General features: G+C 46.6%; 1 protein-coding gene across 1 annotated transcript in view; it reads left to right on the top strand.

The window, feature by feature from the left end:
* The window catches only part of LOC106561157 (ras-specific guanine nucleotide-releasing factor 2), a 97,740-nt gene extending 84,968 nt beyond the window's left edge, over positions 1-12,772 (top strand). Inside the window, exons 10-24 of the mRNA XM_045689056.2 lie at positions 1,149-1,215; positions 1,323-1,459; positions 1,645-1,727; positions 1,863-2,111; positions 2,755-3,299; positions 3,397-3,624; positions 3,995-4,101; positions 4,528-4,640; positions 5,079-5,139; positions 9,115-9,218; positions 9,327-9,411; positions 9,627-9,904; positions 10,464-10,581; positions 10,694-10,762; positions 10,859-12,772. Coding sequence (XP_045545012.1) covers positions 1,149-1,215; positions 1,323-1,459; positions 1,645-1,727; positions 1,863-2,111; positions 2,755-3,299; positions 3,397-3,624; positions 3,995-4,101; positions 4,528-4,640; positions 5,079-5,139; positions 9,115-9,218; positions 9,327-9,411; positions 9,627-9,904; positions 10,464-10,581; positions 10,694-10,762; positions 10,859-10,954 — 2,340 coding nt within the window. The 3' untranslated portion in view covers positions 10,955-12,772. The remainder of the gene's footprint in view (positions 1-1,148; positions 1,216-1,322; positions 1,460-1,644; positions 1,728-1,862; positions 2,112-2,754; positions 3,300-3,396; positions 3,625-3,994; positions 4,102-4,527; positions 4,641-5,078; positions 5,140-9,114; positions 9,219-9,326; positions 9,412-9,626; positions 9,905-10,463; positions 10,582-10,693; positions 10,763-10,858) is intronic.
* Positions 12,773-13,183: the final 411 nt, after the last annotated feature.

Genomic DNA, 13,183 nt, shown 5'->3' with positions numbered 1-13,183 from the left:
TTCTTTCCTTCCTAATGTGTTTGAGCCAATCAGTTGTGTTGTGACAAGGTAGGGGGGTAAACAGAAGATAGCCCTATTTGGTAAAAGACCAAGTTCATTAGAGTTACCAGCCTCAGAAATTGCAGCCCAAATAAATGCTTCACAAAAACACATCTCAACATCAACTGTTCAGAGAAGATTGTGTGAATCAGGCCTCCGTGGTTGAATTGCTGCAAAGAAACCACTACTAAAGGACACCAATAAGAAGAAGTGACTTGCTTGGGCCAAGAAACACGAGGAAAGGACATTAGACCGGTGGAAATTTGTCCTTTAGTCTGGAGTCCAAATTTGAGATTTTTGGTTCCAACCGCCGTGTCTTTGTGAGGCGCGGTGTGGGTGAACGGATGATCTCCACATGTATATTTCCCACCGTAAAGCATGGAGGAGGAGGTGTTATGGTGTGAGGGTGCTTTGCTGGTGACACTGTCTGTGATTTATTTAGAATTCAAGGCACACTTAACCAACAAGGCTACCACAGCATTCTGCAGTGATACGCAATCCCATCTGGTTTGGACTTAGTGGGGCTATCATTTGTTTTTCAACAGGACAATGAACCAACACACCTCCAGGCTGTGTAAGGGCTATTTTACCAAGAAGGAGAGTGATGGAGTGCTGCATCAGATGACCTGGCCTCCAGAATCCCCCGACTTCAACCAAATTGAGATGGTTTGGGATGAGTCGGACCACAGAGTGAAGGAAAAGCAGCCAACAAGTTCTCAGCATATGTGGGAACTGTTGCAAAAGCATTCCAGGTGAAGCTGGTTGAGAAAATGCCAAGAGTGTGCAGAGCTGTCATCAAGGAAAAGGGTGGCTATTTGAAGAATCTCAAATATAAAATATATTTTGATTTGTTTGACACTTTTTTGGTTACAACATGATTCCATATGTGTTCTTTCATAGTTTTGATGTCTTCACTATTATTCTACAATGTAGAAAATAGTAAAAATAAAGAAAAACCCTTGAATGAGTAGGTGTTCTAAAACGTTTGACCGGTAGTGTATGTAGTAGAAAACATTTGTATCTCAAGCAGATTTTGACACATTTCACCTTCCCTCTACACGTGCGTGTTAGATGTATGGCCTCTAACCTCTGCCCTTTGACCCTCACAGCAGGGTGGGGTGTTGTCCCTAATAGAATGTACCCTTGTAGAGGAGCTGGATGCCAACGATGAGGACTGTAAGTATCTTTCATAAAATAATAAATCAATGAATAAGTAAATTCAATCAATCAATCAATACATCAACAAACTATTGATCTTGATCCTTCCCACCACCCTCCTGTAGACAATGCAGGAGGTCAGGGCTTCAACCACCTGGAGTTTAAAATCGTGGTGGAACCCCCTGATGGCCCCGCCTTCTCTGTCGTCCTATTGGCTCCCTCTCGCCAGGAGAAAGCTGCCTGGACCAGTGACATCAGTCAGGTAAACATACCTGGGGATGAGATGCCCAGTCCCAAATCAACTCCTACACCTACTGCTTCTACAAACCTCTACACTGATTTTGAAAGAGGTTCAGCACCATGGACAGTAACATGACTGTCTCTCTTTCTCTCTTTTCTCTCTGTCTTTCGTTCGTTCTGTACCTTTTTCTTTCTCTCTGTCTATAGTGTATAGATAATATCCGCTGTAATGGCCTGATGACCAGCGTATTTGAGGAGAACTCTAAAGTAACTGTGCCGCACATGATCAAGTAAGAGCCCAAATAAAGACTGTATATTCTTTTCCACGTCAGTGAGGGTTTATAATCCCCAGGTTATCCAATCCCCTTCGCACATCTGGGAGATCACCCAATAGCTGATGATCTTATTGATACTTGCCCCACCAGGTCGGACGCACGGCTGCACAAAGATGATGTGGACATCTGCTTCAGCAAGACGCTCAACTCCTGCAAGGTCCCCCAGATCCGCTACGCCAGCGTGGAGCGGCTGCTGGAGAGACTGACTGACCTGCGCTTCCTCTCTATCGACTTCCTCAACACCTTCCTCCACACGTACAGGATCTTTACTACCGCTGCTGTGGTCATGGACAAACTGGCCGACATATACAAGAAACCTTTTACCTCTATACCGGTCAGGTAGAAAGATATACAGTATGAACCCACACACACATTGTCTTCTCATGCCACATCACTCCATCACTCCTTCATCCATTCTGTCTCTTCCTCCCTCTATCCTCGTATAATAGACATGCATGCTGACCATCACTCTCTCTGTCTCTTTCCTTCTCTTTCCTCCCCCTCCACTCCACTCCCCTCCTCCACTCCTGGTTTTGCACCCCTCCTCACCCCCTCCTTCAACATCTTTCCCTTCGATACCTCCTCTCCCGTACTCTCCTGCCCTCTCCTCTTCTCCTTCTCTCCTCCACACCTCCTCTCCTCTCAGGGTTCAGTATCACTCCTCCGATCGTCTGTCCATCACGTCTCTCTGTCCTGACTACAGTCTGAAGATCACACGGCTTGCTCTGGACCAAAAAGAGTGACACTCTTTTTTTCTTTTTTTCTTGTACATTCTCCTCTTTTCACTGCCTCTCCATTGACTCTTTCATTAGTTCATTTCACTCATACAGCCTTTCAAACAAAAATACCTTTTCTTCTCGGTTTTAGTTCAGAGGGCTAACATAGATGTTACGTAGGTTTCTCATATGACATAGGAATAATCAAGTGCTTCCTTTTTGTCTTTATCCTCCTCTTCTTCTCCCATCCCTCTGTCCCTCCTCAGGTCTCTGGAGTTGTTCTTTGCCACCAACCAGGGGACGTGGGGAGGCGAGCACCTCAACAACAAATCTCCCCGTCTCTGTCGCAAGTTCTCCTCTCCTCCTCCTCTCACCATCCCCTCCCGCACCTCCTCCCCGGTTCACTCCCGCAAACTCTCCCTCTCCTCCCCGGTCTCCTCCAAGGCAGGAGTCCTAGACCTCTCCACCCCTTCCTCCTCTGCTGCTAACTCCCCCACTTCCTCTCACCCTCCCTCCATCTCCTCTCCCCCTCCCAATGCCACCAAGCCCCCTTCAGGGTTTTCCTCCCCTCCTCCCACCTCCACCCGGGCTCCATCGGGGTTCTCGTCCCCCCCTCCCACCTGCACCCGGGCTCCCAGCCTGCCAACAGTCCTGGGGGTCTCCACCTCCCCTCCCACCACCACAAAAGCCCTTCTAGAACTGAGCCGCCCCACCGGTTCACCGGAACCTGTCCCCCCAACGCCGGAAGAGGGAGGAGATATGCCGCGCATCGACGCATTCTGTGGAAAACTCAGACGCAGCATCCGCAGGGGTAGGCTGGCACACACACGCACAAACACAGACACACACACACACACACACAAACACAGACACACACTCACTGAGTGCCTGTATATTTTAATTAACAGCTGTTTTGGAGACTGTTTCTCTGGAGAAGTTCCTCCCAGAGTCTAACCCTCAAGTCAGCGAGGACCGCGTCCCCCTGACAGAGTCCCCCTGTCGCTCCCCCTCTACACCCAGACACATGCGATACAGACAGTCTGGAGGTTCCACGGGGGAAAACAATCGTGGTACTATGTCACCAGCCTCAGCCTTCGCTATTGCCACGGCAGCCGCCGGACATGGCAGTTCCCAGGGTAACAGACAACATGAACAATAACAACAGTCTTACCAGCAGCATTTACCATTTCACCACAAGTGCTCTCTCTCTCTCTCTCTCTCTCTCTCTCTCTCTCTCTCTCTCTCTCTCTCCTCTCTCTCTCTCTCTCCACTCTCTCTCTCTCTCTCTCTCTCTCTCTCTCTCTCCACTCTCTCTCTCCACTCTCTCTCTCTCTCTCTCTCTCTCTCTCTCTCTCTCTCCCCCTCTCTCTCTCTCTCTCTCTCCACTCTCTCTCTCTCCCCCCTCTCTCTTTCTCCACTCTCTCTCTCTCCCCTCTCTCTCTCTCTCTCTCTCTCTCTCTCCTCTCTCTCTCTCTCCCTTGCTCCCTCCCTCGCTATCTCTCTCAGGTTTCAATAATAGTGAGAGGACTTGTGACAAGGAGTTTATCATCCGTAGAGCTGCTACCAACAGAGTCCTCAACGTACTGCGTCACTGGGTCTCCAAGCACTCACAGGTCTGAACCACATACACACACACAAACACTGCCTGCCTACCCCCTGCTGTCCTCTGTCCAACTCTCGTGACGCCCAGAGAAATGTCACCCTGCTCCACTGGGGCACCCTGGTGTACTGCCCTCTGTAGCAGACAGGACTGTTGCTCTTGAACAAACCCCAGCTCTGACACTACTGTTGCCACCATCTGCTCTACGGGGCCTGGACACACATGCACATTTACAGGATGGTCAGCCCTCTCCTGTGTCCTGGCGTGTAAGTGACCATACATGCTGAAACAGACTGATGTTGACGCAGAGAGAAGAGGTCAATTTATGCTCTATAGTAATTCTGATGTGGAAGGGAGTGAGTGAAGTTTACAGCCTCCTCTGAAGAAATGACTGGGGGAAATGATCGCTAAGTTGTGTGTGTGTTTGTGCGTGTGTCAGGACTTTGAGATGAACAGTGAGCTGAAGGTGGGTGTAATGACCCTGCTGGAGGAGGTGCTACGAGACCCCGACCTGCTGCCTCAAGAGAGGAAAGCCACTGGAAACATTCTAAGGTAAACACACGCAGACACACACACGCAAGCTAAAGTGCAAGCACACACACACTTGCAGACACACACACAGACACACACACAATCTCACACACACAATCTCACACACACAATCTCACACACACACACACACACACACACACACACACACACACCACACACACACACACACACACACACACACACACACACACACACACACACACACACACACACACACACACACACACACACACATGCTTAAGTACAAGCTCGCACACACTCACTCACACACACACACTCACAGACACACACACGGTGAGTTAGTGAGTGTGTGTGGTGTGGTGTGTGTACCTTAGTATACCGTGTGAGAGTGTAGAGTGTGTGTGAGAGTGCGTGTGAGAGTGGGTGCGTGTTTGTGTCATTACGTTTGTTATTAATGAGACTCTGCTTGTCCCTCAGTGCCCTTTCTCAAGATGAACAAGATGATGCTCAACTCAAGATAGAAGACATCCTACAGACGGTATGTATAGTTCAATCACACACACAACCACTGCCTAGAATAGACGCTAAGCCATTTCATTTGCAGGATATCAAATATAATATAATCAAATTGTATTAGTCACGTGCACCGAATATAACAGCCTTATAGTGAAATGCTTACTGACGAGCCCCTAACCAACAATGCAGTTTAAAAAAAATACGGATAAGAATAAGAAATAAAAGGAACAAGTCATTAAAGAGCAGCAGTAGAATAACAATAGCAAGGCTATATACAGGGGGGTACTGGTATAGAGTTAATGTGCGGGGGAACCGGTTAGTTGAGGTAATGTGTACATGTAGGTAGAGTTATTAAAGTGACGTGCATAGATGATAACAACAGTAGCAGCGGTGTAAAAAAAGGGGGGGGGGGAATGCAAATACTCTGGGTAGCCATTTGAATAGATGTTCAGGAGTCTTATGGCTTGGGGGTAGAAGCTGTTTAGAAGCCTCTTGGACCTAGACTTAGCGCTCCGGTACCACTTGCCATGTGGTAGCAGAGAGAACAGTCTATGACTAGGGTGGCTGGAGTCTTTGACAATTTTTAGGGCTTTCCTATGACACCGCCTGGTATAGAGGTCCTGGATGGTAGGAAGCTTGGCCCCAGTGATGTACTGGGCCGTTCGCACTACCCTCTGTAGTGCCTTGCGGTCAGAGGCCGAGCAGTTGCTATACCAGGCAGTGATGCTACCATTCAGGATGTTCTCGATGGTGCAGCTGTAGAACCTTTTGAGGATCTGAAGACCCATGCCAAATCTTTTCAGTCTCCTGAGGGGGAATAGGTTTTGTCGTGCCCTCTTCACAACTGTCTTGGTGTGGTTGGACCGTGTTAGTTTGTTGGTGATGTGGACACCAAGGAACTTGCTCTCAACCTACTCCACTGCAGCCACATCGATGACAATGGGGGGCGAGCTCAATCCTCTTTTCCCTGTAGTCCACAATCTTCTCCTTTGTCTTGATCACGTTGAGGGAGAGGTTGTTGTCCTGGCACCACATGGCCAGGTCTCTGACCTCCTCCCTATAGGCTGTCTCGTTGTTGTCGTTGTTGGCCGTGCAGTCATGAGTGAACAGGGAGTACAGGAGCGGACTGAACACGCACCCCTGAGGGGCCCCTGTGTTGAGGATCAGCATGGCGGATGTGTTGTTACCTACCCTTACCACCTGGGGGCGGCCATTCAGGAAGTCCAGGATCCAGTTGCAGAGGGAGGTGTTTAGCCCCAGGATCCTTAGCTTATTGATGAGCTTTGAGCGTACTATGGTGTTGAACGCTGAGCTGTAGTCAATGAATAGCATTCTCACATAGGTGTTCCATTTGTCCAGGTGGGAAAGGCCCGTGTAGAGTGCAATAGAGATTGCATCATCTGTGGATCTTTTGGGGCGGTATGCAAATTGGAGTGGGTCTAGGGTTTCTGGGATAATGGTGTTGATGTGAGCCATGACCAGACTTTCAAAGCACTTCATGGCTACAGGCATGAGTGCTATAGGTCGGTTGTTGTTTAGGCAGGTTACCTTAGTGTTCTTGTGCACAGGCACTATGGTGGTCTGCTTAAAACATGTTGGTATTACAGACTCAGACAGGGAGAGGTTGAAAATGTCAGTGAAGACACTTGCCAGTTGGTCAGCGCATGCTCGCCGTACATGTCCTGGTAATCCGTATGGCCCTGCGGCCTTGTTAATGTTAACATGTTTTAAGGTCGTACTCACATCGGCTGAGGAGAGCATGATCACACAGTCTTGCAGAACAGCTGGTGCTCTCATGCATGTTTCAGTGTTACTTGCATCGAAGGGAGCATAGAAGAAGTTTAGCTCATCTGGTAGGCTCGTGTCACTGGGCAGCTCTCGGCTGTGCTTCCCTTTGTAGTCTGTAATGGTTTGCAAGCCCTGTCACATCCAATGAGTGTCAGAGCTGGTGTAGTACGATTCGATCTTAGTCCTGTATTGACTCTTTGCCTGTTTGAAGGTTTGTCGGAGGGCATAGCAGGATTTCATATAAGCTTCCGCTCCTTGAAAGCGGCAGTTCTAGCCTTTAGCTCAGTGCGGATGTTGCCTGTAAATCCATGGCTTCTGGTTGGGTCATGTACATATGGTCACTGTGGGGACGACGTCATCGATGCACTTATTGATGAAGCCAATGACTGATGTGGTGTACTCCTCAATGCCATCGGAGGAATCCCGGAACATATTCCAGTCTGTGCTAGCAAAACAGTCCTGTAGCTTAGCATCTGCTTCATCTGACCACTTTTTTATTGATCTAGTCACTGGCGCTTCCTGCTTGAATTTTTGTTTGTAAGCAGGAATCAGGAGGATAGAATTATGGTCAGATTTGCCAAAAGGAGGGCGAGGGAGAGCTTTGTATGCGTCTCTGTGTGTGGAGTAAAGGTGGTCCAGAGTTGTTTTTCCTTTGGTTGCACATTTAACATGCTGATAGAAATTTGGTAAAACATATTTAAGTTTCCCTGCATTAAAGTCCCTGGCTACTAAGAGCGCCGCCTTTGGGTGAGCGTTTTCTTGTTTGCTTATGCCGGAATACAGCTCATTCAATGCTGTCTTGGTGCCAGCATCGGTCTGTGGTGGTATGTAAACAGCTAAGAAAAATACAGATGAAAACTCTCTAGGTAGGTAGTGTGGTCTACAGTTTATCATGAGATACGCTTCCTCAGGAGAGTAATAGCTCGAGACTTCCTTAGATATCGTGCACCAGCTGTTATTTACAAAAATACATAGTCAGCCGCCCCTTGTCTTACCAGAAGCTGCTGTTCTATCCTGCCGGTGCATCATATAACCAGCCAGCTGTATGTTGATAGTGTCGTCGTTCAGCCACGTCTCCGTGAAGCATAAGATATTACAGTTTTGAATGTCCCGATGGTAGTTTAATCATCCGCGTAGGTCGTCTATTTTATTGTCCAAAGATTGCACGTTAGCTAGCAGAATGGAAGGGAGTGGGGGTTTGTTCGATCGCCTACAAATTCTCAGAAGGCAGCCCGCCCTCCAGCACCTTTTTCTCTGCCTCCTCTTCACGTAAATCATGGGGATCTGGGCCTGTTCCCGAGAAAGCAGTATATCGTTCGCATCGGCCTAGTCAGACTCGTTAAAGGGAAAAAAAGGATTCTGCCAGTCCGTGGTGAGTAATCGCAGTACTGAAAAAATAAACAACACAAATAAGCTAACAAAAAAACACAATCGGTTGGGGCACGTAAAACGTCTGCCTTCTTCTCCGGCGCCATCTTATAACAATATACTGGTAGAAAGTGTGTTCAGTCATTATTTAGTCAGTAAATGAATGTTGATGTAATTTGGAATGCTGACTTTGGAACAGAGAAGTCCATTGCTCCACTTCATCCTGGTAAGACGTTGTCCCGATACGTTGTCTCGATATAGACTATTTGAAGTCTTCCCCATAAATAATTACAACCTAGAGTATTAGTTATATTAGTGTGTATTGTGGTGGAGCATCCCCCGAAGACCCAACCAATACTTTATGTCAAATACTTTAGAATCCATTTAGAAGTATTTGAGGTGCGCTTGATTTAGATTGGAGATTTCACTTTTGGGAAAATGCCATTGCTTCTATTTTACAGGGGAAATAAATCAAGCTTAGCTCAAGTATTGTAAAGTATTTGACATGCACTATGTATGTGACCCTGGTTTAGTCCCCTGTAGAGCCACATTAGTCCACCGTGTCCTTTTATTTAGCGGCTACCTGCGGTTAGAGTGTTGGGCCGGTAACCGAGAGGTTGCTAGTTTGACCACCTGAGCCGACAAGGTGAAAAGTCTGTCGAGGCACTTGACCCTAATTCCTCCAGGGTCGCCTTGAGTAACGGCTGAACCCTGGCCGTGATCTCACTTTCAGGGGGATATGCAAAAAACACACTTATATAAGTTCCCCTTATTTGTGTATATTAGCTGTCAACCCGTTTGTAGTGTAGACATGGAACACTGTTTAATATTGGTTTACCAGGCGGAGTGTCCCAAAGCAGAGTGTTTTGAGTCTCTGTCTGCGATGGAGCTGGCTGAACAGATCACCCTGCTCGACCACATTGTGTTCAGGAGCATCCCTTACGAGTGAGTGTATGTTCTACATCAGAGAATAGTGTGAGTGTATATTCTACATCAAAGAATAGTGTTGTTGTGTTGTTGTTGCATAATTGTGGTGTGTTCCTTGTCCACCAGAGAGTTTCTGGGCCAGGGCTGGATGAAGCTGGACAAGTCAGAGAGAACTCCATACATCATGAAGACCAGTCAGCACTTTAACGATGTAAGATTTAAAACAGATCTAGACTCTATAGCTCTATACCAGCCAGCGCTTCAGATCTATACTCATATCTCAACATATTTCTCTGTCCCTCTTTTCTGCATCTCCGCCTCTTTCCCACTCCCCTTATTTCTCTCATCTCTTCTCTCCCTCCTCTCCCTTCCCCCTCTCCCTCCTCTCCCTTCCCCTTCTCTGTTTTTCTTGTTTTCCTGCTCTAGATGAGTAACCTGGTAGCGTCTCAGATCATTGCCCATACAGACGTGGGCTCCAGGGCTAACTCCATAGAGAAGTGGTTGGCGGTTGCTGATATCTGTCGCTGCCTTAACAACTATAACGGAGTTCTAGAGATCACCTCAGCTCTCAACCGTAGCGCCATCTACAGGCTGAAGAAGACATGGGCCAAAGTCTGCAAACAGACCAAGTCACTGATGGACAGGCTGCAGAAGACAGTGTCATCAGAGGGCCGGTTCAAGAACCTGAGAGAAACCCTGAAAAAGTAAGAAAGAGGGGAAGTAAAGGGAGAATGTGTGTGTCTGGGTTTTAGTCACGGATTATCACCACAACGTGTACCTGGGCGAACAGTGATATCTCACCAAGGAGCTATAGGACGTCAGGTAGCCTAGCGGTTAGAGCGTTTGGGCCAGTTCGATCACCCGTGCCGACAAGGTGAAAAATCTATCGATGTACCCTTGAGCAAGGCACAATACAATAGAGGCAGGATATTTGTCCACATGATTAAGCGTGTATTTAAAAAAAAAAAATTATGTGATGCTATAGATGTTTTGTATCATTTCAGCCAGTAGTTTTGAAAGTAGCGCTCACGAGCCAAAATGGGCCCCAGGAAATGGTGCACAATCGTGTACTGTACATAGTCATCCATTGCGTATGATGTTCCGTCCTGCATTTTATTTTTATTTTTAATCCTGCATTTAGTATGATATGTTACGAATTTGTAAGGGCTTAAGATCCCGTTCAATCTCTTTAAGGACTTGTGAAAAGTTAGGAAAAACTTGAATACTATGTGAACATTGATTGATGGATCGGTCCGTGTGCAGCTGCAACCCTCCCTGTGTGCCCTACCTGGGGATGTACCTGACTGACCTGGCCTTCATCGAAGAGGGAACGCCCAACTTCACCGAGGAGGGACTCGTCAACTTCTCCAAGATGAGGATGGTAAACACACAAAAGCACGCACGCACACATAGCCAGTCAATCAGTCAGCCTGTATCTCTCTCTCTCTCTGCCTGTCTCATGTCTCTCCTCCCCGTTCTCCTGTCTGTTCCAGATTTCTCACATCATCAGAGAGATCCGTCAGTTCCAGGGTGCGCCCTACAGGATAGAGCACCAAGCCAAGGTAACACCCGCCACACAGTCAATCAATGTTTCTAGCTACAACCTTGTTAGAACTAACTGCCTCGCCGTGCTTGCTCTCCGTCTCGCTCTCTCCCAGGTAACTCAGTTCCTGCTGGATAAGACTCTGGTGATGGACGAGGACACGCTGTATGAGCTGTCCCTGAAGATTGAACCCCGCATCCCTCCTGGCTAAACACACAGAAACAACACACAGTTGGTCTCAGTCCAGCTGCATCAGACACTTAGTAGTTAATGTTCTTATTGTTATCTGCTTGGTAACAATGGAACCAGTGGACGGGAGAGCCCCGAGAATCCCCCGGTTAAGGGTTCCTGTTACTTTATCAGCATTGCCAATGATTACGCTTAAGAACTCCGGTGAAGATGTGCCTTGCTTGTAAATATGTACATATCAAGATTTAGTAATAAACTGTAAAGTGTGTTTATAACATGTTATAATGATTTCCTGATGATCTTGCATGCATTTCCATGTATACATTTACATTGCTCTGAAAAAGGCTCAAGTAGAACCCAGCTAGAGTCATGTATGGCTGTGACTGATTATGAGAGAGACAATAGTTTGCCAGACTAATAGCAACTGTGGGCAGACTAGTAGGGAGGAACAGTGGCGGTCACTATATTGCCCTCTACTGGTGAACTGGTGAAAGTCAGCCTCATATCAAATAGTGATAACATTCCCCAAAGGTTTTTGCACTTCCTTGAAGACATCTTCATGGGTCCACCCGAACCCAAATACCCGAGACCCGACCAGGTTCAAAATTCAATATTTTCCTTCGGGTCCGGGTCGTGTCCAGTCTGATTGTCTTCGGATCTCCGGTCTATGTAACTACAGCTGATAGACTAGAGTGGATCCTAATGGACCCGACCACGGCTCTGCATAGCCTATAGCATATTTATTATACGCTAATAAGGTACATTTATTGACTTATGGAAGGCCTAGACAACATATAAAAACCTATTTGTTAACCAGAAGACCAACTTGGATGATAAAAAATATTTGTTTGTCACTCGGGGTCCAATCGAGTCTATCTGTGTCTGTTGAACAATTACCTGATTGGTTTCCGGCCTTGTTCCTGTTGACACACACTGATGATGTAAGCATGGTCTTTACATCCTGTCATTTAGCATGTTTTATTTATTTACTTATTTATTAAGCATTTTAAACATTGTTTTACTTCTGTCTATTGTTGTATTCACACTGGGCACAGACATCAATTCAACATCTATTCCACATTGATTCAACCAGTGTGTGCCCCGTGGGTTCTCTGTAGAAAGGTTTTAAACTGTTATTTGTTACAAGAAACATTTTAAGAAGATATAAACGCATATGAGGAGCCACGTTTCTCAATCGTGTAATTTTGCACAATCTAATATACTGTAGCTAATTCTCCCCAGAGCCAGACAGTGTATAGAGAATATACATGTACGGCTTTACCTTTGCCAGTCCTGACCCAAATTGCAGTTTCAGAAACGTTGTTCAATTAAGTGTAACATGACTGTTTTGCGAATTAAGACATTCAAGTAAAGGGACTTGACCCAAACGGTCGTTAAAGTTTAATTACAACTTTTGTCTGAATATTTCTCAATGTTGTAGCTTATCTCTGGATGTGTTTATTTATTAGTATTTGTTTGATTTTTATCCGATTACTTGTTAAACAGTATTATTGGAAATCTTGCGCTATTGATTTGTAAAGTATGTCAATAGATTTGTAACTTCTTGGAGCTTTTGGATCATTTAAGCGGTAGAGCATGTTTCTCTTTCCTTACAGTGTTGTTCTTCAGATAACTGCTTTTTCCAGACTGCTTCCGTTTTCTACAGTCCTGAATGGCAGGAATCTTTCCCACATCCTGATAGTATCTACGGTCCTGCTTTTATACCTGATCATGTACTTTGTTCTGAAACCTGCTGTTTTACCGCTGTATTTTTCCATGCACTTCCTTAGAGAATGTACAGATTTACACTCCTGGCTTGAAAATAAAATAAAAGTTGTTAATGTCACTTCTATAGTAAGTTGATATACATCTCAACAGTCAAGAGCTGGGGGGGGGGGGGGGGGGGGGGGGGGGGAGATGGATAGAGAGGGGGAGAGAAAGAGAGAGAAGGTGAGGGGGGAGAGAGAGAGATAGAAAGAGAGAGAGGGGGGAGAGAGAGAGAGAGGGGGAGAGGGGAGAGAGAAAGAGAGGGGGGAGAGAGAGAGAGAAAGAGAGGGGGGAGAGAGAGACGGATAGAGAGAGAAAGAGAGAGGGGGGGGGGGAGACTATCTATGTTTGGAGAGGGGAGGGGTCTTTGCATGTAGTACAGATCAAGGTCAATACGGGCAGCAGAGCCAGGACCATCCAAGGTGTTGCACCAGAAATACATTTGATTGGTCAGAAGCACAGCTTCTTATATACCCATTGGCCC

The sequence above is a fragment of the Salmo salar genome, chromosome 01 (assembly GCF_965601325.2).
Source record: "Salmo salar chromosome 01, fSalSal1, whole genome shotgun sequence".
NCBI classification, from domain to species: Eukaryota; Metazoa; Chordata; class Actinopteri; order Salmoniformes; family Salmonidae; genus Salmo; species Salmo salar.
This window is presented reverse-complemented; position numbering and strand designations above follow the sequence as displayed.